We start from the raw sequence: 21,504 nt of genomic DNA, 5'->3' as shown, positions 1-21,504 counted from the left end.
TTGCTCCCCTCCCACTCCCCAGCTCTTTCAGAGCCTGCTGATGTTACCGGCGTAGTGAGTGGCTGCCGGCTGCGACCTGTCCACGGTGAAGGGAGAACACCTCCGCTGTTTACCTTCGCGTCGTGCTTTGCTGACCAGCTCCCAAAGCATGAGGTCAAGCTGTGGGCACAGCTCCTAAAGTCCTCCCGTCACTGGTTCATAGACTGTCCCTTTCTTCCTGCTCCTCTCAGGAACCATGCTGGGCTGCAGCGTCGATTCGAGAACACCTTGTCCCCTGAGATCACGGGACATCTTTATTAACCTGCTGTAAAAGATGCTGTGAAAAGAGTGGTTAAGGGACACCTGGGTGGCTCAGTCGGTTGAGTGTCCGACTTCGGCTCAGGTCACGATCTCACAGTTGGTGAGTCCGAGCCCCACGTCGGGCTCGCGGCTATCAGCGCGGAGCCCTCTTTGGACCCTCCGTCTCCGTCTCTCTCTGCCCCTCCCCACCTTGTGCTCTCTCGCTCAAAAGTAAATAAGACATTAAAAAGACAAGAACAAAAAGAGTGGTTAAAGGGTAGGCTTCGGAACCCCCTGCTGGTGAACCAGTGAACGGAATGGTAGTTCTTGAGAGCAGAGCGTTTCATTGTGTCTCATTTGTACCTGCTGTTAGGTTTAGCTGAGCGGTTTGTTACGGGTTTAAGAATACGGGTTCATTACTCTTAATAAGAGTGGCTCATGTTTACCGAGCAGTTGCTACTTACCAGGATCTATGGATGGTAAGCCTTTTGCATGCTTTGTATCATTCAATCCTCCAAACTAGCACCGTCCGATGGAACTTTTGCAAGGAGGCAAATGTTCTGTACCTGCACTGTCAGTAACCCCTGACCGCACGCACGGGCTATTGAGCGTGTGAAATGTGGCCAGTGTCACTGAAGAACTGAATTGTTACTTGTGTCTAATTTTAACTAATTCAATGTAGTCCCATGGAGCTAGCAGCTGCTATACTGAACAGCTCAGCTCTCTCCCATTTTACAGATGAGAAAAAGAGAGTTTAAAAAGATTTTTTTTTTTTTAACGTTTATTTTTGAGAGAGAGAGAGAGCACAAGCGGGGGAGGAGCAGAGAGAGAGGGAGACCCAGAATCCGAGGGAGGCTCCAGGCTCCGGGCTGTCAGCATAGAGCCTGAGGCGGGGCTCGAACCCACGAGCGGTGAGATCATGACCTGAGCCGAAGTCGGACGCTTAACCCACTGAGCCACCCAGAGAAAAAAATGAGTTTGGACGGTTGAGCAGTTTGCCGCTCCATAGCAGCAGAGCCAAGCTTTGGACCCCTGCTTCCTGCCCAGAGCGCCCACCCTTCAGCGCCGCGTCACCCGCCCTTTCTGTTGTACTTTCTGCAGAAGTTGTTTCCCGGTTGGCAGAATGTTCCCTAACTCATAATATATGTGTACGTGTGTAACCCACTTGGCAGTAAATGTGCGAGACTTACCTAACCAAAGCTCTGACACTTACCAGAGGATGTAAGAGGAGACCTGCATGACTGGGGGAAAGTTCCACGGCCCCAGATGGCAAGATTTAGTGTCGCAAAGATACCGTCTCCCCCCCCAAATAATCCCAAGATTCAGTATAATTCTACTCCAAGCCCCAAAGGTAGTTGAATTGAAATTTGAATCTAAAAGAATGTGCCACAATAGTCAAAACAGTTTTGGAAAAGAATAGTCAGGGGGTGGGGTGGATTTGTTCTGCCCATATCAAAATGACAAACAAAGTGAAAATAATTAAAAATCAGAGACTGGGGGCGCCTGAGTGGCTGAGCGGGTTAAGCGTCCGAGTCTGGATTTCGGCTCAGGTCATGATCTCAGTTTGTGAGTTCAAGCCCTGCTTTGGGCTCTGCAGGTGACAGTGTGGAGCCTGCACTGACAGTGTGCACTGACAGTGTGGAGCCTGCTTGGGATTCTCTCTCTCCCTGGCTCTCTGTCCCTCCCCTACTCTCTTTCTCTCTCAAAATAAATAAACTGAAATCGGAGACTGGCACAGGGACAGGCAATGGCCCAGTTAAAATAATCTAGAAAGGTGGCATATGAAAGCCCAAATCAGGATGGGACCACTAATAATGTGGAAAATGAGTTTTCCATCCAGAAAGTAATAAGGCTCAATTCTTACCTCATGCCACGTATAAAGTAAAGGTTTAAACATTAAAAAAAAAAGTAATAAAAAGAAAAGAAAGAAGAAGAAGAAACCAAAACTATAGAAGGATAAAAATACTTTTGTAATACTAGACTGGGAAAAACGGGAGACCGTGAAGAAAAAGATTGACCGAGTTGGCTCCGTAAAACATAAAAGTTTCTCAATAGGATAAAAAAAACCCACCATAAGCAAAATTTAAAGGTCATTTGACCCTGGGCAAAAATAATAATTCAAAGCAACACACAGGACTAAATCCTTCACCGGCAGAGAGCTGCGACAGACCAGCAGGAAAAAGAGAAGCAGACAAGATTGAGCAGTGGTTCAAATAGGCGGCTCACAGGAGAAGAAATAGGGAAGGGTGGTCAGCTGCACTAGTGTGGGGAGAAATCCAATTTAGAGCAAGCAGGTACCCGGGCGGCTGGCCGGCTCAGTCGGAGGAGTGCACGACTCTTGATCTCGGGCTTGTGAATTCCAGCCCCACGTTGGGCGTAGAGATTGCTTAAAAAAAAAAAAAAAAAAAAAACTTAAAAAAAACCCCAGAACAACAATTAGGTACTGTTTTTCAGCAGTTGGACTGGCAAGAATTAGACTAATTGTATCCAGGGTTAGCCCGCACGGTGAGAGCAGCGTTTTAAAAGGTCTGCAGTTCGGCTGTGAGCACACCCCGCGCAGAAATAGCCACGCAGAGATCCACGGGTGCTCACATGCACGGATCCAGGGATCCACAGAAGCACGTCACATGTGGCATCAGAGAGCGGGAGACAGCAGCCATTTAGCTAACAGCGTCCTCTTTCAGAATGCAGGGTGGCTCTGGAAAAACGCAGCCGCTCCGTATGGAATGGTGCACAAACAGATGCTTCGTACATTGTCGGGAAAAAGCACGTTTCGGAACAATGAGTGTAGCATGACCCTCTTTCGCTCTTTTAATTTTTAAGTCTGTGTATGCAGGCGGCATGCTGGGAGGACACACGCGCAAGCTGTTGACAGTGGGGAACGGGGGCCCAGCTGGTCTTTATACTTTATACACACTCCGTGTTGCTGGAATTTTTATGGTGAGCCAGTGTTGTTTTCGGAATAATTGTTTCAAAAGTCTCTTGACCTGAAAAGGGAGTCTGAGTTCCAGCTCTGGCTCCCTCCCTTAGCTGAAAATCACAGTGAGGGTCTTAACCTCCACTGGTTTTAACCACCTTCTCTGTTTAAAAATAAACAAAACAGGGACGCCTGGGTGGCTCAGTCGGTTAAGCATCCGACTTCGGCCCAGGTCATGATCTCACGGTTGGTGAGTTCGACACAGAGCCGTGTCGGGCTCTATGCTGACATCTCGGAGCCTGGAGCCTGCTTCGGATTCTGTGTCTCCCTCTCTCTCTGCCCCAACCTCTCTCACGCTCTGTCTCTCTCTCTCAAAAATAAATAAAACATTAAAAATAAATAAAGAGATAAAAATAAACAAAAAATGTTAAAGCTTTTCCACGTCTCTTGAGTGTTATGGTAGGTGTGGCTACTTTTCTTTTTTTAGTTTTTTTTTTTTTAATGTTTATTTTTGAGACGGAGGAGAGAGCACAAGGAAGGGAGGAGCAGAGAGAGAGGGAGACAGAATCTGAAGCAAGCTCTGGGATCTGAGCTGACAGCACAGAGCCTGACGCCGGGCTCGACCTTATGAACCATAAGATCATGACCTGAGCCGAAGTCGGATGCTCAACTGACTAAGCCACCCAGGCGCCCCAGTGTGGCTACTTTTATAATCAAGAAAATGAACAAACGTTCATTTTGCGTCCTTAATAAGGGAGTTCACTAGATCTCGAAAGATCCTGCCAGCTCTAACATCTGTCAAAGACTCCCTGATCTCAGATTTCCTCGGGTGTTGAAAAAAAGAAAGAAAAAGGGAAGTCTGGACTCCGGTATGGTTCCCTGTCCTGAAGTGAGCAAGGCAAGCCCCAGCCGTTGCTGGGAGGGAACTGGGCAGCTTGCACAAGCTCACCGCCCTTTTCCTTTCGGTTCTGGAAACCTTCCTCCCGGGACTGTGGTGCCTGTCTCTCAGGAGAGAGGGTGGCCCCACAGGACTGGAGTCTATCCCGGGCCAGCAGGGCCGCTGGACTCACCCTGGGCCACAGGAAAGAGAGGCTATTTTTGTTGTGGGTGCTGAATGGTTGGCCTCTCGCCAAGAGCGCGTGCTCCTTGGTGTGGTTGATGTCTCTTGCTGCTGCTGCTGCTGTCTCTACCACTGCGTCCAGAAAACACTTGAGAACACGTTTGTCCAGTGCCAAGAGCCCAAACCTGAGATGAGTGTTCTTTTTGTGTGTCTGCACCCCCCACCCCCTCGTCTGGCCATCAGAAGGGCAACAGCAGACCAGAGTATGGCTAGAACAAAGTTGGTGGAAAGACCTGTCTCCTAGGACTTTCCTTGCCTCCTCACGGTGGTTTCAGAGGATCCAGTTCAAGGGTCGGGGCTTTTTTGGCGGAGAGAGCCTCCCTCCCCTTCGTTGGCCTTTGCTTACTGCTGCGGTTCGTCTCCCCGCCTGCCCCCACCCGCCAGCCCGGAAACAGGTGTCCTTCTTGGAGCAGGGCTTGACATGATACCCCGACCCGTATCCAACCTAGTCTGTCTCCTCGGGCAAATCTGTGTCCCAGGTCAGCCTCCAGCAAGGAGGCCACCAGAGAAGGGCCACCGTGCCACACAACTCCGGGAGTGGGTGGCGTTTATATAGATAAGGCTGCACGTAGGGTCCCTGGAGTGGTGTGGCGCTGTGGCCCTGACTCGAAGCCTGGTGCCACGTGAGACCTACTCCCAGGCTGTGGACCCCTCCCAGCATCCAGCTGGCGTTGTGCAAAGCACTAGCTGAGGACCTCTTGGGACTGGGCCCCGAGGATACAGCCTTTGCCCTCTGGATGCTGGGTAAGCAGCCGGTGCAGGCAGTTCGAGGTAGACTTGTCTCTTGGTCACCACGGATACATCACTGGACTTGTTTTTTTCTTTTGTTATTTTTTAAAAATATTTATCTTGAGAGAGAGAGAGAGAGAGAGAGCGTGAGTCGAGGAGGGGCAGAGAGACACAGAATCAGCACAGAGCCCACCCAGGGCTCGAGCTCACACACCCTGAGATCAGGACCTGAGCCGAAATCAAGAGTCGGACGCTCAACCGACTGAGCCACCCAGGCGCCCCTCTTTTAAGATTTTATTTTTAAGTGGTCTGCAAACCCAACATGGGGTTGAACCCACAACCCCGAGATCACGCATCGCTCGCTCTACCCACCGAGCCAGCCAGGTGCCCGGGGACTGGTTCCCTTTGCCCTCTGCTACAGCCCCCCTCTTTATCTGTTTCTCACTCCGGGCCGCTCTGTTCACCTGTCAGTTGCAGAGCTACTTTGCCGCCTGCGAGGACGAGACGCCTGCCATCCGGAACCACGACAAGGTCCTGCAGCGCCTGTGCGAGCACTTGGACCACGCCCTGCTGTATGGGTGAGCTGGGGGTCCTTTCCGGAGAAGACCGACCGCAGGGCACCTGGGAGCCTCCAGAGAGAAGTCCTTCGCCTCGTCTGCCCTTTATTTCTTCCCTTTCTTGGCAGAAAGAGATTTGCCTCAGGCCGCAGGCTGTCTGTAATTGCCCCTGTAAATCACCTCCTTGCAGGCATGAATGGTTGTGGAAAGAATTAGCAGCAAATGAGACCCGGCGTGAAGGCGTGGTGGTTGCCCTGGGCCCCCGCTGGGAGCCGGGAGCCGGGAGCCGGGTCCCTGTTGCTTTCGGCCCCAGCTCATTTGGGTCATGGCGGCTCCTGTCCTGTTTTCTCAGACTGCAAGACCTCTCATCTGGCTACTGGGTGCTCGTGGTGCATTTCACCCGGAGAGAGGCCATCAAACAGATCGAGGTGCTGCAGCACGTGGCCACCAACCTGGGGCGCAGTGAGTAGGCCCAGGGGGATGCTGGGGAGGGCCCACCGCCGTCCTCCCCGTGGTGGGTGGCCCGGGGCGAAGGTGTGGCCTCAGGGTCAGCCCCGGGAGGCTGATTCCCCCGTGGTGCCCAGCGGCAGAGGGGCGTTCCGCTGCTGGCGCCCTGCGTATGACAGTTAGTTGGGGCGTCACGGACTGGGGGGAAGGACAGTGAGGTGCTGAGGACAACCGGACTCCTCTGGAGCCCCAGCCCGGAACGGGGAGCCTCGCTTCTCTCCCTGAGCTGGTGTTAGCCGCCAGGGCTGGTGCACAGTGCTCATACTTCTCAACCCGTCTGGACCGGGTGACCTGCGCTCTTTCTCAGGTCTCCCTGCCCCGCTGCCAGCTAGGGTCTGACCAGGAGCCGGCCCGTGTCAGGGGTTACGGCCCTGCAACACGACAGGAGGCTCTCTGAGTGCTGGGTGCCCTCAGCTACTCTTCCTTTCCTTCCCGCCCGCCCTGGGCCAGAAGAGCCAGCACCCTGACAGACCTTCCTTCTGGTTACTCCTGCCGTTTGTTTGCAGGCAGGGCCTGGCTGTACCTGGCGCTCAACGAGAACTCTCTGGAGAGCTACCTGCGGCTGTTCCAGGAGAACCTGGGTCTGCTGCACAAATACTACGTCAAGTGAGTGTCCGGAACAGTCTGTCTCACGTGGCCCTGGAGCTCCCCTTGAACCTTGTCCCAAAGACTCTTGTCACACGCAGGCACCATGGCGTGCCACGTCAGAGGCCTAGCCTGGCATTGCATGCTGGGGACACGTTAACGGTGGCCGAAGAGGCCTCAGCACCTTGCCTGTGATGCCTTTGCCGGGAGTCTGGGCGGGCGTCCCCCGGGGCTCCTGTGTAGCAATCTGGTGCTCTGCCTCTGTCTGATCCTCCACCCCGGCCTCAGACCTTACTAGAATGCTTAACCACATAGAGCAGCTGCAGAGAGCTAGATGAGCCGTGTGCCGCAGGCCCCATAGCTGAAGATACTGGCAGGAAAGTGCTGTGTGGCTCTAAACCCAGTAGGAGAATATGCTGGAAAGGGGCGGGTGAAGGCTACCCCAAGCTGGGTGCCCTCCAGGGATTGGGGACGTCACATGTCAAATTTCAACACAGCCGGCTTGCCGGGGAGATACGGCCAAGCTGGTAACCATCGTCCCTCCTCGTGTCTCACAGGAATGCCCTGGTCTGCAGCCACGATCACCTGACTCTCTTCCTGACCTTGGTGTCTGGGCTGGAGTTCATTCGATTCGACTTGGATCTGGTGAGACCCCTTGGCTCTTGCTGCCTGTGGGGGCAGCGGGGTGGGCAGGGTGGGCATATACCGTTTTGCTTTTCTGGTTCCTCTCAGGGGACCCGTGGGGTGTGACTGAGCCTGAGCAACATGTTTGGGGTTCAGGGACGGGAGGGTTCAGGGTCAGAACAGTGGAACCGAGTAGGTGATTCTATCTTGGCTTATCTAAGCCAGAACTCCTCGTTCAGGTGACCCCTTCCTGCCTGTCTGTCCCCACATCGCCTGGAGTATTTAGTGCTAAAATACCCTCTGTCATGTTTACAGCGTGTTTGAGAAAGACCAGGCACGCTCACCCCTGTGCCTCTTGGGATCCTAGAAGGGTCCTCGGCTCCTTGCTTCCCAGCCTCCCTCACGGTCACCCACTGGAGAAACAGGACGCTGGCCCAGGAGGGGCTGAGGAGGGCCCAAAGCGGCTCTGGACTTGGCTCATCAGCGGGCAGCTGCCTTGTCCCAGTCCAGTCACCCCGCCAGGCCCCCGCACCAGCAGCACAGGCTGCCTACTGAAAAGTAGGCGAAACTGGAGGAAACGGGAGCGACTCTCATGGTCGCAGAGGTCGAGGAGGGGTCGACAGGCAGAGTAGGGTTCTGTCATCTCCGTTGGCCTCGAGTCCATCGCTGTATGAGCCACAGCCATTCACATCGCTCCTTTTAGCGGCTAATTTCTGAATTTAGAGCCTTAGGCCCACTGCTCTCCCAAAGGGAAACCAGCACAGGAGGCCTGGCGGGGGCAGGTCTGCGCACGGCCGCCCAAGGCCTCCCGCAGCCAAGCCCGCCCTCTGCACTCTCGTCTCAGGACGCCCCTTACTTGGACTTGGCCCCCTACATGCCTGACTACTACAAACCTCAGTACCTGCTGGACTTCGAAGACCGCCTCCCCAGCTCCGTGCAAGGTTCGGACAGCCTGTCCCTCAACTCCTTCAACTCCGTCACCTCCACCAACCTGGAGTGGGATGACAGCGCCATTGCCCCATCCAGCGAGGGTAAGCGCCCCGGGCGGCCGGGAGCCACGCCTCTGCGGTGACACTGCTGGTGCCTGGCTGGCTGGCTGGCGTCTTTCCGGGCTCCTTGCGGTCCGATGGGGGAGATTTGAAGTTCGACAGGGCCCACCATTTCCCAGATCTTCGTTTTCTCAGTGTCTCCGCGGCGGCTAAAACACTGAGTGTGGGCGCAAAAAGCCAGCGTGAGATCATGGGAATGTCAGACTCTTTTCCAGAAGGCCAGTGCCACACGCCTGGGGCGGTTTTCTACGTGAGGAGGGATTAGCTGCGTGACCCGGAAACTCTCCCTGCCATTGCAGGGGCGAGGGTCGCCTGCCTGGGGAGGTCGCACTGCCCTGGTTTTAGGCAGACAGAGGCGGAGCAACCCCCGGATGGAGACGAGAGAGCCAGACGGGTCCGAAGTTCAGGGAAACTTGACCCCCGTTTCTCAGGAGCCCCTCCCGCACTTGCTAGCATGTTAGGGCTGATGGCCCCCACTGCACCCGAGACTGGAAAAGACTGTCGTCACGTCTGTAGGTTGCTTTGTTTTCTTGATCCAACAACTTACTGGAACAGCCCAGTTTCTTTCAAACCTCAGACCCCCTGTGTTCGTTTATAAAACTGGCCGTTCCTCCCACCTTCGTCCCGTGTGGGAAACCAGAGCTCTTCCTTGGCTGCACCTGCCTCAGCTCCAGGGAAGGGGACCCCGCGCACAAGTTCAGCCCCTAGAACTGCATTAGCATTGAGGCCCTGGCCCTCTTCCTCCGTGTCTGCTTGTGCAATGAGCCGAGGGCCCATGAGGGCAATACTTTCAGACTTGTCGTCAGCACGACTCCTTGTACAAGCGGAAGGCGGCAGCACAGTGTCCTTGGGTTGTGCTCACGGGCTGCCTCGGAGAAGCCAGGGGCCAGGCCCCAAGGGAGCAGCTGGGCCGTCCACGGCGGACGCGTCCCCTCGAGCCCACCTGCCACCCGCTGCTCGGTTCAGAGGGAAGAAAGGCAGGGGATAGAAAAGAAGGTTAGGTACGGGGGAGCCCACGTCCCAGAACCAGGTGCTGGGGTTGGAAAGGATTCTCCCCAGAGGTCTTTCTAGCTGCTCAGAGCTTCTGGGCCAGTGTCCGAGCTGAGAAGCATAAGGGTTCCCCAAAGCTGTTCGATGAAAGGTAGAAAGTGTAGCTTTTTCCTCTCTCGTTTTCTCCCCATGTCACCCGCCCCGTTGCCCCCGCCCTCCCTGTCCTGCCACTGCCCGTTTCTAATCTTCGGTTTTGTCCCTCGTTTTTATAGATTATGATTTTGGAGATGTGTTTCCAGCAGTGCCGTCTGTACCCAGCACAGACTGGGAAGGTGGGACAGAGTCCGCTGTCACCCTCTTTTCCCGTTTCGCTACGTTTCCATGCCAAGCTTGCTGCATGATTCGAAATCAGCTCATTATTTGTAATAATGTCGGTGATCATAATAAAGCCAAGTTTGGTCTTCTAATAGATGGAATTCTGCAGGAGGAGAACTTGACCTAGGCAAATCCCATCTCCTAGCGCAGGACTCCCGCCTTTACGCGGTGGCCGCATGGGGTCGCCAAGCGATCTCCCGTCCCGATTCCCTTGCCGGTCGACGCACCGGATGTGCGCAGGGAACTGCCACCTCGCGGGGGTGCCAGTGGCCCGACCCAGCGAGCGGGGACTTGTTCTGGAAAGCGTGGGTTGAACCTGTGGACCGTAAGCTCCTTCAGGTCAGATGTGCTCCTGGGTCAGAAGCATCGAGCAGGAAAGGCAGAGGACTCGATTCCTCCAGTCCGTTCTTGACGGCCTCCTCTCTGGCATGGTTGAAAGAGGCTGAGGACCGAATGAGCGAAATTGCCCAGGCACTGCTGAAACTTCCCACAGGGAGATTCTCTCTGAAGTTTTAAGGCAGATTAAGAGAGAATCTGCCCACCCTCCCACCTGTCCGCTAAGCGACAACGACACTTGGGCGTCCTCCTGCCCGGGACTCCGCTTTCTGGGCTTCCGAAAAGTCCATAGAGCTCCACCCCACGTTCTCACGATTCCTCAAGGCACGTTTCTGAGAGGGTCAATGCTTCCTCTAGATCGGAGGCCGTAGCTACCCCCCCCCCCCCCCCGCTCCCTCCTTGTTAAAGAACCACTCACCCTGTGGGCCCCTTCCGCCAGGGGCTGGCCCGGGTGGGGGTGTTGACTCCTCATCCTGGGCAGGAGGCAGAGATGTGGCGTCTCTGTCCGCTGCTCCAGAGCCGCCCCCTTTGCTATTAGTGCCGTGATCTCTGAGTAGCGCACGACAGGTGATCTTTTCCCAAGTAACGTGGGCATGAAATAGCTTAGTTTGAGGGAAATAAATTAATTAGGTCATCTGGCTGTGAGTGTAGCGCTGAAGCGTGCCATGGGGCAGTCAGTTAAGATCAGCCAGAAATCCAGAATTCCATCGTAACATCGTGTACCCTCTCAACCTCTCTTCTTGCAGTGCACATGCTGGGCATTGGTTTGTTTGTTTTTTTCTCCCTGCCTCTGATTCTAACCACTAACCCCCTCCCGACCCAGCTCCTCGCTGCCTGTTGCGGTCACTTGACAAACAGGCCCTGACCTTCCTCCGCAGCCCCTGAGAGCTCCCTGTGGCCTGAGAGCTAACAGCCCCGGTGGCACTGCTTGCTCGGGCAGGGCCGGGCTGGGCTCCGGGGCCCGGGTGACCTTAATCCACCCCCCCCACCCCCCCCCACCCCGTGACCTCCTGAGTTCCCGAGGCTCCTCTGGCAGCTCACCTGGGAAGCTTTGCCTTCTTCCACCCGGAGGGGAGCAGGATTCGGGGGCGACTCCAAACTCTGGGCCCTGGAGTGGGGGTCGGGGTGGCCTTCCGTGGTCCTCAGCTCACTTCCAGAACCGGTGGGCCCCCCGCCCCAGCGTCCGGCCTTGACACCCAGCACGTCCCGTGGCCTGCTCACTCACCTCTCAGCTGCTCCCACAGACAGCCGCAGGTCTCTGGGGGCTGGAGCGAGAATGTCTGGCCTTGCGGGATCCTTCTTTGAGACCAAAGGGCGAGGTTCGCTGCACCTGAGAACGAAGGCTCTGGGGTCCCGGGACATGAGCAGCAAATCTCGTGTGTTGCTAGTGTTTTTCTGGCAGGGCTGGCGATTGCTTTCGGCCCCGCTTTTGTCCTCCCATGAAGAGACGCTGTACTTTTTAAAAAACTGGCTGATGTGCTGCATCAGCAGACAGCTGCCCAGCGGTTTCCAAGACCCACTAGGCAGCCGACAGCAGGTCGGGCCCTTCCAGATGAGGCTGAGGACGGGAAGCGTGTTTACTGCATCTCCTCTGGGCAGATAATGGCCAACGAGACGTGTGTAAGCTGGCAGATGGGGCGTGAGCGTCCCCTGTCCCGTGCCATTAGCTGTCACCCAGCCTCTTCCGCCAGTAGGGCCTCAGTCCTCTGCTGGGGCAGCTCCCATCTGCCACCAGATAAGTGCCCCGTGTGCTTTAGGCACGCCCGTTCCAGTACCTGGGGTGGATGGTTGGGGGCAGGGGGAGCCGATAAACCAGCCCCTCTCTGGAGAGTCAGCCTCCCTCCCCTCCCCGCCTTCTCCCCAGGGTGGAGCCAAGGGTCGGGGTGACCGACCCAGAAAGGACCAGTAGGCAAGCTGAGTGAAACTGAGTTCCCAGCTCTCACCTTCAAGGGGCGCCTGGTCCTGCCCCCCCTTCCCCCCACCCCCACCCCCAGGAGTGAGCGGATAGGATGTCAGGGAGAGAAGCGGCCACCGAAGAGCCCATGAGGCAGCTGTTGGGGGGCAGCCACTTGGCCCACCTTTCTTCTCCCCTTGGCATCTCCTCGTTGCCCTGATCTGGCCTCTCGTCCTGCCTCCTGTGCTCTGGGTCCGTCTTCTGCCCTTCCCCCACGCTCCTCACTCTCTGGGCTCCCTGTCCTGCCCTCAGCCCCTGCCCCCACTCTGCACCCCTCATTTTCTCTGATTCCCCTTCTCTCCCTCTATTCTTTCTGCCATTGTTGCGTTTTATCTGCCTCCGGTGGGGGGGGGGGGCACCCTTCAGAGGACTTTGGGTATCTCAGCCCTGCCGGTGGCGTTTGGTGCTGAAGGAGGGGCACTGGGGAGCCCCTCTGGCACTCTCCCTCGGAAGGCTCTGAGGTTAACCTGAGAGGTCTGTGGCTCATTTCCTCTTGAGGCATCAAGGTCACTGTCCTAAGGGGCTTCAGCCTGGAGGCCGTTTAACCTCGGGGCTCTTAACTCGCACTCGGCCAGATTGCCATGAGCTCTTGAGGGTTCCCACTGCAGGTGGTGGTGGTGTCCCTCCAAGTCGCTCTTCAAGCCCAGGTCCCTGGTCCTGTTGCTCTGGGGCTTCAAATCTTAAAGCAGGGCCACCCCGGTCGGATTTCCCTGGGAGGAACTCACCTGCCTCCCTTATGGGATAAGGCATGCCTTGGGGGCCCGGGGGCCCCAGATGCTGTCTGACGGGCTGTCTCCTGTTTCCCATTCTCCCAGATGGAGACCTCACAGACACTGTCAGCGGGCCCCGCTCTACCGCCTCGGACCCGACCAGCAGCAAGGCCTCCACCAAGAGTCCCACCCAGCGCCACAACCCTTTCAGTGAGGACCAGGCAGAGACCGTGTCCTCCTCCGACACCACCCCTGTGCACACCACGTCCCAGGAGAAGGGGGAATCCCGCACTCTTGACCTGCCAGACGCCTGCACGGAGCTGGAGGTCATCAGGTCGGTGGGGAGGGGCCCCGAGAGCAGTTGGATGAGCATGTCCTGACGTCCATCCCGTGCACTCCTGGTGTCACGTTGTCCGTGCAGACTGGAACCACACTCACCCCCTGGCGGGGCACATGGGCATCTGCCTGGAGACTGAGTGGTTCTCCCGCAGTTCTGTGAGCAGGAAGAAACAGAGGGCCCGAGCCTGGAAGACAGTGTGGCACAGGCCATGACCGGGGCCATGCCTGGGTGGGGGGCATTTGTCAGGTTCATCCAGGGCCACAAAGTCCCTTCAGACTGGAATTCTTCCCCAGGGGGTCCTTGGGTGTCGCTGTACAGTTTCTGAGGTCTGTACCGATTGTAGTTCAGCATGGCTCCTTGAAAGAAAAGGGTCTCCATCAATCGCCAGGGGCCTACCTAGAAGGGAGGAAGTGCTGATGGATTGGGCTCCCGACTGCCCCTGGGCTCCCGCCCTGAGGCTCTCAGCCCCGGGTGAGAAGATGTGCGTGTCCTACCCCCGGGGCTTGCCGGCCTTGCTCCCCAGTGACTGGAGTCAGGGGTCCCCCTCTGCAGGGTGGTTCGAGTCCTGAGTGGCTTCATGGGTTCAGGCCTGGGGTCGCCTTGCCACGCCCGTCCCAGCCAATTTGCAACCAAGGGGTTTGAGCCCAAAAGACTTTAAGTCCACTTTTGGTTGAATTATCCACAGTGACACCTAATGGGAAGTGAGGTCCGCCCAGGGTCCACCGGCCACATCCTAAGGGGAGGGCTGAAGGGAGGCGCCATCCCTCTGACCGACCGTGGCCTGTTTTGTCCCCCCAGAACACAGCTAGCTCATTTGTGTCATCAGCTAGAATTCGTGGGACCTGCTCAGGGGTTCCTCTGGTCCCTGTCTCTGCCAACAGCAGGGGGTCCCTCAGGGCCTGAGCTGCTCTGTGCCCCTGGCCCAGGGCCTCCCAGCCAGCACTGCCCAGGACCACGGAAGCTTGGCTGTGCCCTCAGAGGTCACACGCCCAGAATCACCTCTTTTGACCCAGCCCACCTAATTCCCCAGCTCAGTGGCCCCCAGATGGTAAATCTCTCCCCATCGCTACTGTCCCAGGGTCACCAAGAAGAAGAAAACCGGCAAGAAGAAGAAGACCAGATCGGATGAGGAAGCTAGTCCGCTTCACCCCTCCTCCAGCCAGGACAGCTGTGCCAGGCGGGGCGATGGTGACAGCCTCGTCAGCAGCCCAGGCCTTGGGCGGGCCTCACCGGACGCTACCTTCACTTCCCCCCAGGAGGAGGGAGAGGGGCCCAGCGGCACAGCCGAGAGCAGCGAGCTCCCGGAGCCGGGCCAGATGGGTCTGCTCATCCCCGAAATGAAGGACACCTCCATGGAGCGCTTGGGGCAGCCCCTGAGTAAGGTCATTGACCAGCTCAACGGGCAGCTGGACCCCAGCGCCTGGCGCTCCCACGTCCAGTCCCCAGACCAGTCCTTTCGGACCGGCTCTCCCGGGGATGCCCCGGAGAAGCCGCCATTTTGCGACTTTAGTGAGGGGCTTCCAGCCCCAATGGACTTCTACCGCTTTACCGTCGAGAGTCCAAGCGCTCTTACATCAAGTGGCAGCAACCATGACCCTGCAGGGCCTGGCCAACCGCTGCATGTTCCTGGTGGCCCTGCGACTGCTGGCCAAGAAGAGGGAGGAGGAAGAAGAGAGGGACAGGCACCTGGGCCCCTAGAGGACACCCCGGGGGAGGCCCGGGAGCCAGAGACCCGGGGACTGGAGACGCAGTTGCCCCCTGCGGGTGACGGACCTGTGCCCGAAGCAGAGCCCGGGACCCACGAGGCTCTCTGCCAGCTCAAGCGAGAGCAGCCCAGCCCGTGTCCGAGCAGCGCTGAGGACTCGGGGGTGGATGAGGGGCAGGGGAGCCCTTCTGAGATGACCCACTCGGCAGAGTTCAGGTGAGCAAGGCTCTCGGTGCGGCTGCCGTGAGACGCCCCCGGCCTGCAAAGCAGGGGACAGTGGGCGTCGTCCTCCCAATGAACCAAGCAGAACCCCCGGAGGAACTAGCCTGGGCTGGGGGCTGGGACGGGGCGCACGTCTCCCCTCCCTCGCTCTGGCTCTTGGTCAGGAGCAGAGCCGCGACAACGGTGCCGCCGCGTGCCTGTGTCCCCTCCCACCCCCCTCCTGGCCTTCACCCTCCCCACGCTTGTCCCTCTCGCAGGGTAGACAACAATCACTTACTCCTGCTGATGATCCACGTGTTTCGAGAAAACGAAGAGCAGCTCTTCAAAGTAAGTCCCAGGAGCTCAGGGGCCAGGGGCAAAAGCGCGCTGGCCCGGGCCGGGGGCGGGAGCCGGGGTGCCTGACCGCCCCCTGTCTCGGCCCCTCAGATGATCCGGATGAGCACCGGGCACATGGAGGGCACCCTGCAGCTGCTGTACGTGCTGCTCACAGACTGCTATGTCTACCTGCTCCGGAAAGGTGCCCGCCGCCCCGGGCTAGGCCAGGGCAGCTGCTGAGAGCGGGTCGAGGACGACACTGACCACCCTCCCTCCTTCTGTGCCCCCCGCCCCTGGCTCTCGGCTGCCTGGCGTGTGGTGGCGAAAACACTCCACTCCGCCCCAAGACGAGCCCGGGGGCCTGCCCGCCACGAGCACCCCGTGTCACTGTCCTACTCTGTCATCTCAGGTCGCAGGACAAGGACGGGTCCTTGCTGAGAGAGGGGCCAGTCTTAGAAAAGGGGGCAGGGGGAGGGAAAAGAGGCCACTGAGAGTTACAGGCATTGGGGTCTCCTCTCTCAGGGGCCGCGGAGAAGCCATACCTGGTGGAAGAGGCCGTTTCTTACAATGAACTTGACTATGTGTCGGTGAGTGCAGGATCTGCAGTTGGCACAGGCCAACTGCATAGGACGGGGCTCCTCTGGCCACCCACCTCGGGAGCTCAGAGCGAGGCACGTCCCTGCCTCGACCCCTCCGCCCCCAGGGCTGGGCGTCAGCTCCTCTCCCGGGAGCTTCACCACGTGATGCTGGGGATAAGGACCGAATCTGAGGACGCCTCTTTGTCCACCGTATTTCTGACCATCCCTCCCCTCCCTGACTCACACCCTGGGTCCCAGGCCTCCGGGGCTTTACCTTGTGGCGATGCCAGGGTCTGCCTCCTCCCTCCCCAGCCGGCCCTCTGTCTGGCCGTGGCTGCCTCTTCCGCCAGGCAGCAGCCAAGCCCCTTGTGCATGTGAAGGTATCGTTTCTGGCAGGTGGGCCTCGACCAGCAGACGGTGAAGCTGGTGTGCACCAACCGCAGGAAGCAGTTTCTGCTGGACACGGCTGACGTGGCCCTGGCTGAGTGAGCGACGCACCCCCCGCCCCCGGCCAATCCCCCACCTCCCCGTTCCTGTAGGACTGGAGATCCTGGCCTGGTCTCCCCACCCTTGGGGCAGGAGGGGGAGAAGTGGGACACAAACCAGTACGGAGCAGATGTGTTTCCTCAGGCACCTGCAGGGAAAGGTACACACACACACTGACTGGCCCCGTCGTCAGTTCAGGTGACCTCAGACCCTGCGTGGCCTGCGGAGAGGAAGGGGGCTGGTGTGAGTCACCCGCCAGGAAGGACACCCGAGCCCCACTGCTGGCCCTTGTGCTTTCATACAGAAAGTATACATGATAAGATCGGATAGTGACGGGCACCCGGGTCCCACCCGTTCTGCGGCATCCCCTCATGGGGTCCTGCCTCACCGTCAGACCCCAGGCACCTCGGCCGCGGGGAACGGTTAGGCCTCTTCCAGGTCACAGCTGATGGCAACCGACCGGTGCATCATCGCCCCACCTGCTGCCCTGAGCTCTGCTTCCGGCCGGGTCCCTCCCCAAAGTTCCTGGGACCCCTCCAGGCCAGGATCCCGTCCAGTTGAAGGGTGGGGGTCCCCCAGGCCTCTGACAGCAAACCCCACTCCCTTGTATAGGTTCTTCTTGGCTTCTTTGAAGTCCGCCATGATCAAAGGCTGCCGGGAGCCACCTTACCCCAGCATCCTGACTGATGCCACCATGGAGAAGCTGGCACTGGCCAAATTCGTGGCCCAGGAATCTAAGTGTGAGGTAGAGCCGGGAGTGCAGGGGAGGTATTGTGGTGTTAGGGACCAGGCGACGCAAAAGGACATCTTTAGGACCTCTCCATCACCCACCTGGGAGGGGCTCTCCTACCCTCGGGTCCTGTCCCTCACCCCACTTGGGGCACGGCCTTGCTTTCTCAGCGGCCGTTCCTGGTGCTGGGCCGCTGGTGAGCCCAACCCAGACCTCACCGCTCTGTCTGCTGCCCCCTCCCCCCTCCCCCCCAGGCCACCGCTGTCACCGTGCGCTTCTACGGCCTTGTGCACTGGGAGGACCCCCTGGATGAGTCCCTGGGTCCAGTGCCCTGCCACTGCTCACCCCCTGAGGGCGCCATCACCAAAGAAGGCATGCTGCATTACAAGGCGGGCACCTCCTACTTGGGCAAAGAGCACTGGAAGACTTGCTTCGTGGTCCTCAGGTGGGGGCTCCCACAGCTCTGGCCCCGGGCTCGACCCGGGGCTTGTTGGGCCCTCAGCGGGGGTCTCCCTTGGGCCGGCCACCCGGGAGAGAAGCCCACGGGGGCCTCTTTCCACCCCCAAAAGGGTTTTGGAGCACACCCCCTCCCGGCTGCGAGAGCTTCTGTGTAAAGCGGCCGTCTCTGGGGCCCGAGGATCCTGGGGCGCGTCAGGTGGGGGTCCGGGCAGGGCTGCTGCCAAGGTTTTCGCCATCCCCAGGTCTGCTGAGGGGACAGCACGCCCTCCCGAGCCTCTGCAGTTGTCTCTTCACCTTCCCTTCCACAGAGGGCAGGCCCCTTGGCCTCTGGGGCTTAAGGCCCCAGTTGCAGGCCCCCCCCCCCCGGGATCTGGGCCCCACCTGGCCTTCGGTTCTTGGGGCGGGCCTCACCCCTGCCATGTTGTGCCCCTGCAGCAACGGGATCCTCTACCAGTATCCTGACCGCACAGATGTCACCCCTCTGCTCTCTGTGAACATGGGGTGAGTGTCCTAGCGATGGGGGGCTGGGCAGGCGTGAGGCCTGGCGGTGCTGTCCACAGGTGGCGGCTCTGGCCGAGCCTGGGACCCGGAGCTCCTGTTCTCCCTGGCTCGTGCTGGCACCCCACCCCCTTGTGTCAACCAGTTCGGCCTGCCCCCACTCAGCCCCACCCCATCCAGCAGCCCTGACCGCTGCCCTGGGGTCTGCTGAGCCCTGAGGCTATAGGACCCCAAGCAAGGGGAGGCTGGGCATCGTCCTGTCAGGGGAGCAAGAGGAACTCCTTGCCAGGAGGGTCTGTCCGGGCAGGGGAGGCGGTCCCTCCCCCGGGAAGCTCCTGACCTGATGGAAGATGGACGCACAGGCACTTGGAGAAAACCTGGGGCCCACAGAGGCAACGGGAGTGAATGTGCCCTGATGCCAAGAGGGCCAGAGCTAAGAGCGGATTCTCACCCCTTGCCTGGCCAGGTTGAGATATCTAGAAGGATCTTGGCAATTCTGGCAGTTCCCCTTGCAGAAGTTGTCCCTCGGAAAGGGCCGGGCCCGCCTGGCAGCTTTAAGTCTCTCCTGAGAGCCAAAGGGGTCCATAGCACCTTCCGGTGGCCTCCAGCCCCCGGGACCGCGGGTGCAGGCGCACCCGTGTCCGACGCCACCCCTGCCTCCTTGCTCCCCTTTCACCCCTCCTCCTCTGGCCCAGGGGGGAGCAGTGCGGTGGCTGTCGGAGAGCCAACACCACGGATCGGCCCCACGCCTTCCAGGTCATCCTCGCCGACCGGCCCTGCCTGGAGCTGAGCGCGGACAGCGAGGCCGAGATGGCCGGCTGGATGCAGCAGCTCTGCCAGGCCGTGTCCAAAGGGGTGAGCGCCTCCGGCCTGCGCCGCTCGTCTGGCCTCCCGACCCCGTCCAGCCCCCTCCGGTGTCCCTTCCCCAGACCCACACGCACTCACAGAGAGGCCCATGAGGACGAAGACGGGGACCTCCAGGGGACAGCCCAGGAGCGGGTCCTAGGGCTCAGGGCCGCCTGTGGGCCGGACACTCCCACTGTCACCGCTGTCCCCACCTCCACTTCCGACTTGGGTGGAGCCCGCCTGACCTCTGGAGCAGGGGGAGCCCAAGGGCTGGCTGGGCCCCTGGAGGGGGCAGGTCTGGTGCCACCGACCCCCGGAGAGCTCCAGCTTGCCTCTCCCCTCTGCCGATGCCCTTCAGGTCATCCCCCAGGGGGTGACCCCCAGCCCCTGCATCCCCTGCTGCCTGGTGATTACCGATGACCGCCTCTTCACCTGCCACGAGGACTGCCAGACCAGCTTCTTCCGCTCCCTGGGCACAGCCAGGCTGGCCGACATCAGTGCGGTCTCCACGGAACCCGGCAAGGAGTACTGTGTCCTGGTGAGCTGGGCCCGGGGGCAGTGGAGGCAGGCCCTGCGGAAGGAGGGCCACGTCTGCTCACCTGGGGACCCGCCCTCCCCAGGAGTTTTCCCAGGACAGCCAGCAGGCTCTGCCCCCCTGGGTCATCTACTTGAGCTGCACATCTGAACTGGACCGATTCCTGTCTGCGCTGAGCTCCGGGTGGAAAACCATCTACCAGGTACCGAGCCACCCGGGGCCCCGAGGAGTGGAGCCGCTGCCCCGGGGAGAGGAGTCCTTCCTGTGTGGCACAGAGGCAGGAGGCAGGGGCCCGGGGACGGCACTGTACCAGCAGCTCTGGGACAGCCCGGAACATTTAGGACCAAAAGGGCAAGATTCCGCCCTCCAGCGCATCTGAGGCCACAGCCAGAAGCAGAACCTGGGACACGCTGCCCCTTCTTGGTCCCGTGGTGCCGAGGGTCTCCAGGGCTCCCGTGGCGCCCCAGGATAGCGGGGTCCTGGGCCGAAGCCCTCACAGACCCCCTCTCTGCCCCCGCACAGGTGGACCTCCCCCACAAGGCCACCCAGGAAGCCTCCAGCAAGAAGTTCGAGGATGCCCTGAGCCTCATCCACAGCGCCTGGCAGCGGAGCGACAGCCTGTGCCGGGGCAGAGCCTCCCGGGACCCCTGGTGCTGAGGCGGAGCTGGCCGGCCCCCACCCCCCCCGTGGGCCAAGAAAGGCGAGCGGAGCAGCACACGCAGTGGCCCGCTGGGGCATCATGCCGCTTGGGGCCCGGCTTCCACCCCTGTTCCACAGCCCACTCCCACCCTGGGGGACAGAACCACCGACCGGGGCCTGAGACGGGGTCTCTCCCCTCCCAGGGATCCAGAATGGGTGCTCCGCACACCCCTGGGCATCCTGCCTGGCCAGTGGTGCCCAGAGAGTGCTGCTGGGGCAGAGGGTCTGAGCCCTATGGGCTCTGTGTACGCGGCACATCCGGATGTATCTGCATCTCTTCAGGACAGCAGTGAGAATAGTATCAGCTTTGAGGGGAGCGGAAGGACCGAGAAGGCAGCAGTCCCCTCTTCCTCTCCCGAGTGAGAGGTCTGGGCGGAGACCCGGCCATCCTTGTTCATTTTTGAACGTTCAGCCGGCTCTGCAGGGAGGCCGGGCACTAAGGTCTCGGTGCATGTTTCCTCCTCGCTATCTCCGGCCCCCGGCACACTGCTGCCTGCCTCGCCAGGGCCCACAGCCGGGGGCAGGGGCAGGGGCAGGGGCCGGGCCGGCCCTCCCTGGCTGCCCAGCGGCCCCGCATGTCCACGGCCCCCTGCCCCTGCCTCTCCCCAAACCGCAGCGGCCGGAGGACCCGGGAGAACCCAGGAGGACCCAGGAGGCAGGCTGTTTCCGTTTTCAGGGAGCAAAGGGGAGGGAGGAGGACCCAGAGAGGAATGGAGCCCACCAGCCTGGCGTCCCCGTGGGTGTCTCCTGACCATCCCCTGCTTGGCTGGAGCCGGGCCCTTCCGGAGAGTTTTATGAAGGGCCCGCCGGGGGAAGGGGTCAGATGGTCTGGGTTTTGTTTGTTGTTTCTTTTCTTTTTTTTTTTTTTTAAATAAAATAGACACGTTATATTGCCAAGACTTGTCACTGGCCCTTGATGACCAGGATGGAGGAGGGGCATCTCCAGCCCCCCTCTGAAGCCCCTTGGCCATTCATTCTTCATTCATTCCATAATTCTCTGCCATCGGCTGCTCTGTGCTGACACTGAGAACCCGGTCGCCCGCTGCCCCCCCATGGAGCTCTCTGGAGCTCAGGCCCTGAGGGTTTCTCGGCCTGACCTCTGCTCTCTGTTGTATTTCCTGCAGGGGCCAGGGGAGCGGCAGCTACCCCTCCGGTCCCAGGACTTGTCTCTGCGGCCAGCCTTCCCAGCCTCCCCAGCTCTGGGGGCGAGTGCCGGCCATGTGGGATAAACCCGAGAGTGTCCAAGCTGTCCCCGGACCGCTGGGCGCAGGCCAGTGGGTGCCAAGCCTGCCAGGACCAGGCGGGGGGTTGGGGGGAAGTGATCTGGGGCCCCGAAGCCCTCAGCGCTGCCTCTTCCAG

The 21,504-nt window shown here is 59.6% G+C and overlaps 1 protein-coding gene across 2 annotated transcripts in view; it reads left to right on the top strand.

The window, feature by feature from the left end:
• The window catches only part of PLEKHM2 (pleckstrin homology and RUN domain containing M2), a 35,721-nt gene extending 14,679 nt beyond the window's left edge, over window positions 1–21,042 (top strand). Inside the window, exons 2-20 of one of the 2 annotated variants that reach the window (XM_058718970.1) lie at window positions 5,517–5,623; window positions 5,955–6,064; window positions 6,616–6,715; window positions 7,252–7,339; window positions 8,163–8,349; window positions 9,630–9,689; window positions 12,838–13,066; window positions 14,151–14,993; window positions 15,257–15,326; window positions 15,426–15,516; window positions 15,837–15,901; window positions 16,289–16,377; window positions 16,991–17,123; window positions 17,363–17,553; window positions 18,003–18,068; window positions 18,761–18,920; window positions 19,270–19,449; window positions 19,532–19,648; window positions 19,969–21,042. In XM_058718970.1, coding sequence (XP_058574953.1) covers window positions 5,517–5,623; window positions 5,955–6,064; window positions 6,616–6,715; window positions 7,252–7,339; window positions 8,163–8,349; window positions 9,630–9,689; window positions 12,838–13,066; window positions 14,151–14,993; window positions 15,257–15,326; window positions 15,426–15,516; window positions 15,837–15,901; window positions 16,289–16,377; window positions 16,991–17,123; window positions 17,363–17,553; window positions 18,003–18,068; window positions 18,761–18,920; window positions 19,270–19,449; window positions 19,532–19,648; window positions 19,969–20,103 — 3,021 coding nt within the window. In that variant the 3' untranslated portion in view covers window positions 20,104–21,042. The remainder of the gene's footprint in view (window positions 1–5,516; window positions 5,624–5,954; window positions 6,065–6,615; window positions 6,716–7,251; window positions 7,340–8,162; window positions 8,350–9,629; window positions 9,690–12,837; window positions 13,067–14,150; window positions 14,994–15,256; window positions 15,327–15,425; window positions 15,517–15,836; window positions 15,902–16,288; window positions 16,378–16,990; window positions 17,124–17,362; window positions 17,554–18,002; window positions 18,069–18,760; window positions 18,921–19,269; window positions 19,450–19,531; window positions 19,649–19,968) is intronic. The other variant, XM_058718971.1, reaches the window with a different exon arrangement.
• The last annotated feature ends 462 nt before the right edge of the window (window positions 21,043–21,504 follow it).

This window comes from Neofelis nebulosa, chromosome 2 (genome assembly GCF_028018385.1).
Source record: "Neofelis nebulosa isolate mNeoNeb1 chromosome 2, mNeoNeb1.pri, whole genome shotgun sequence".
NCBI lineage: Eukaryota > Metazoa > Chordata > Mammalia > Carnivora > Felidae > Neofelis > Neofelis nebulosa.
This window is presented reverse-complemented; position numbering and strand designations above follow the sequence as displayed.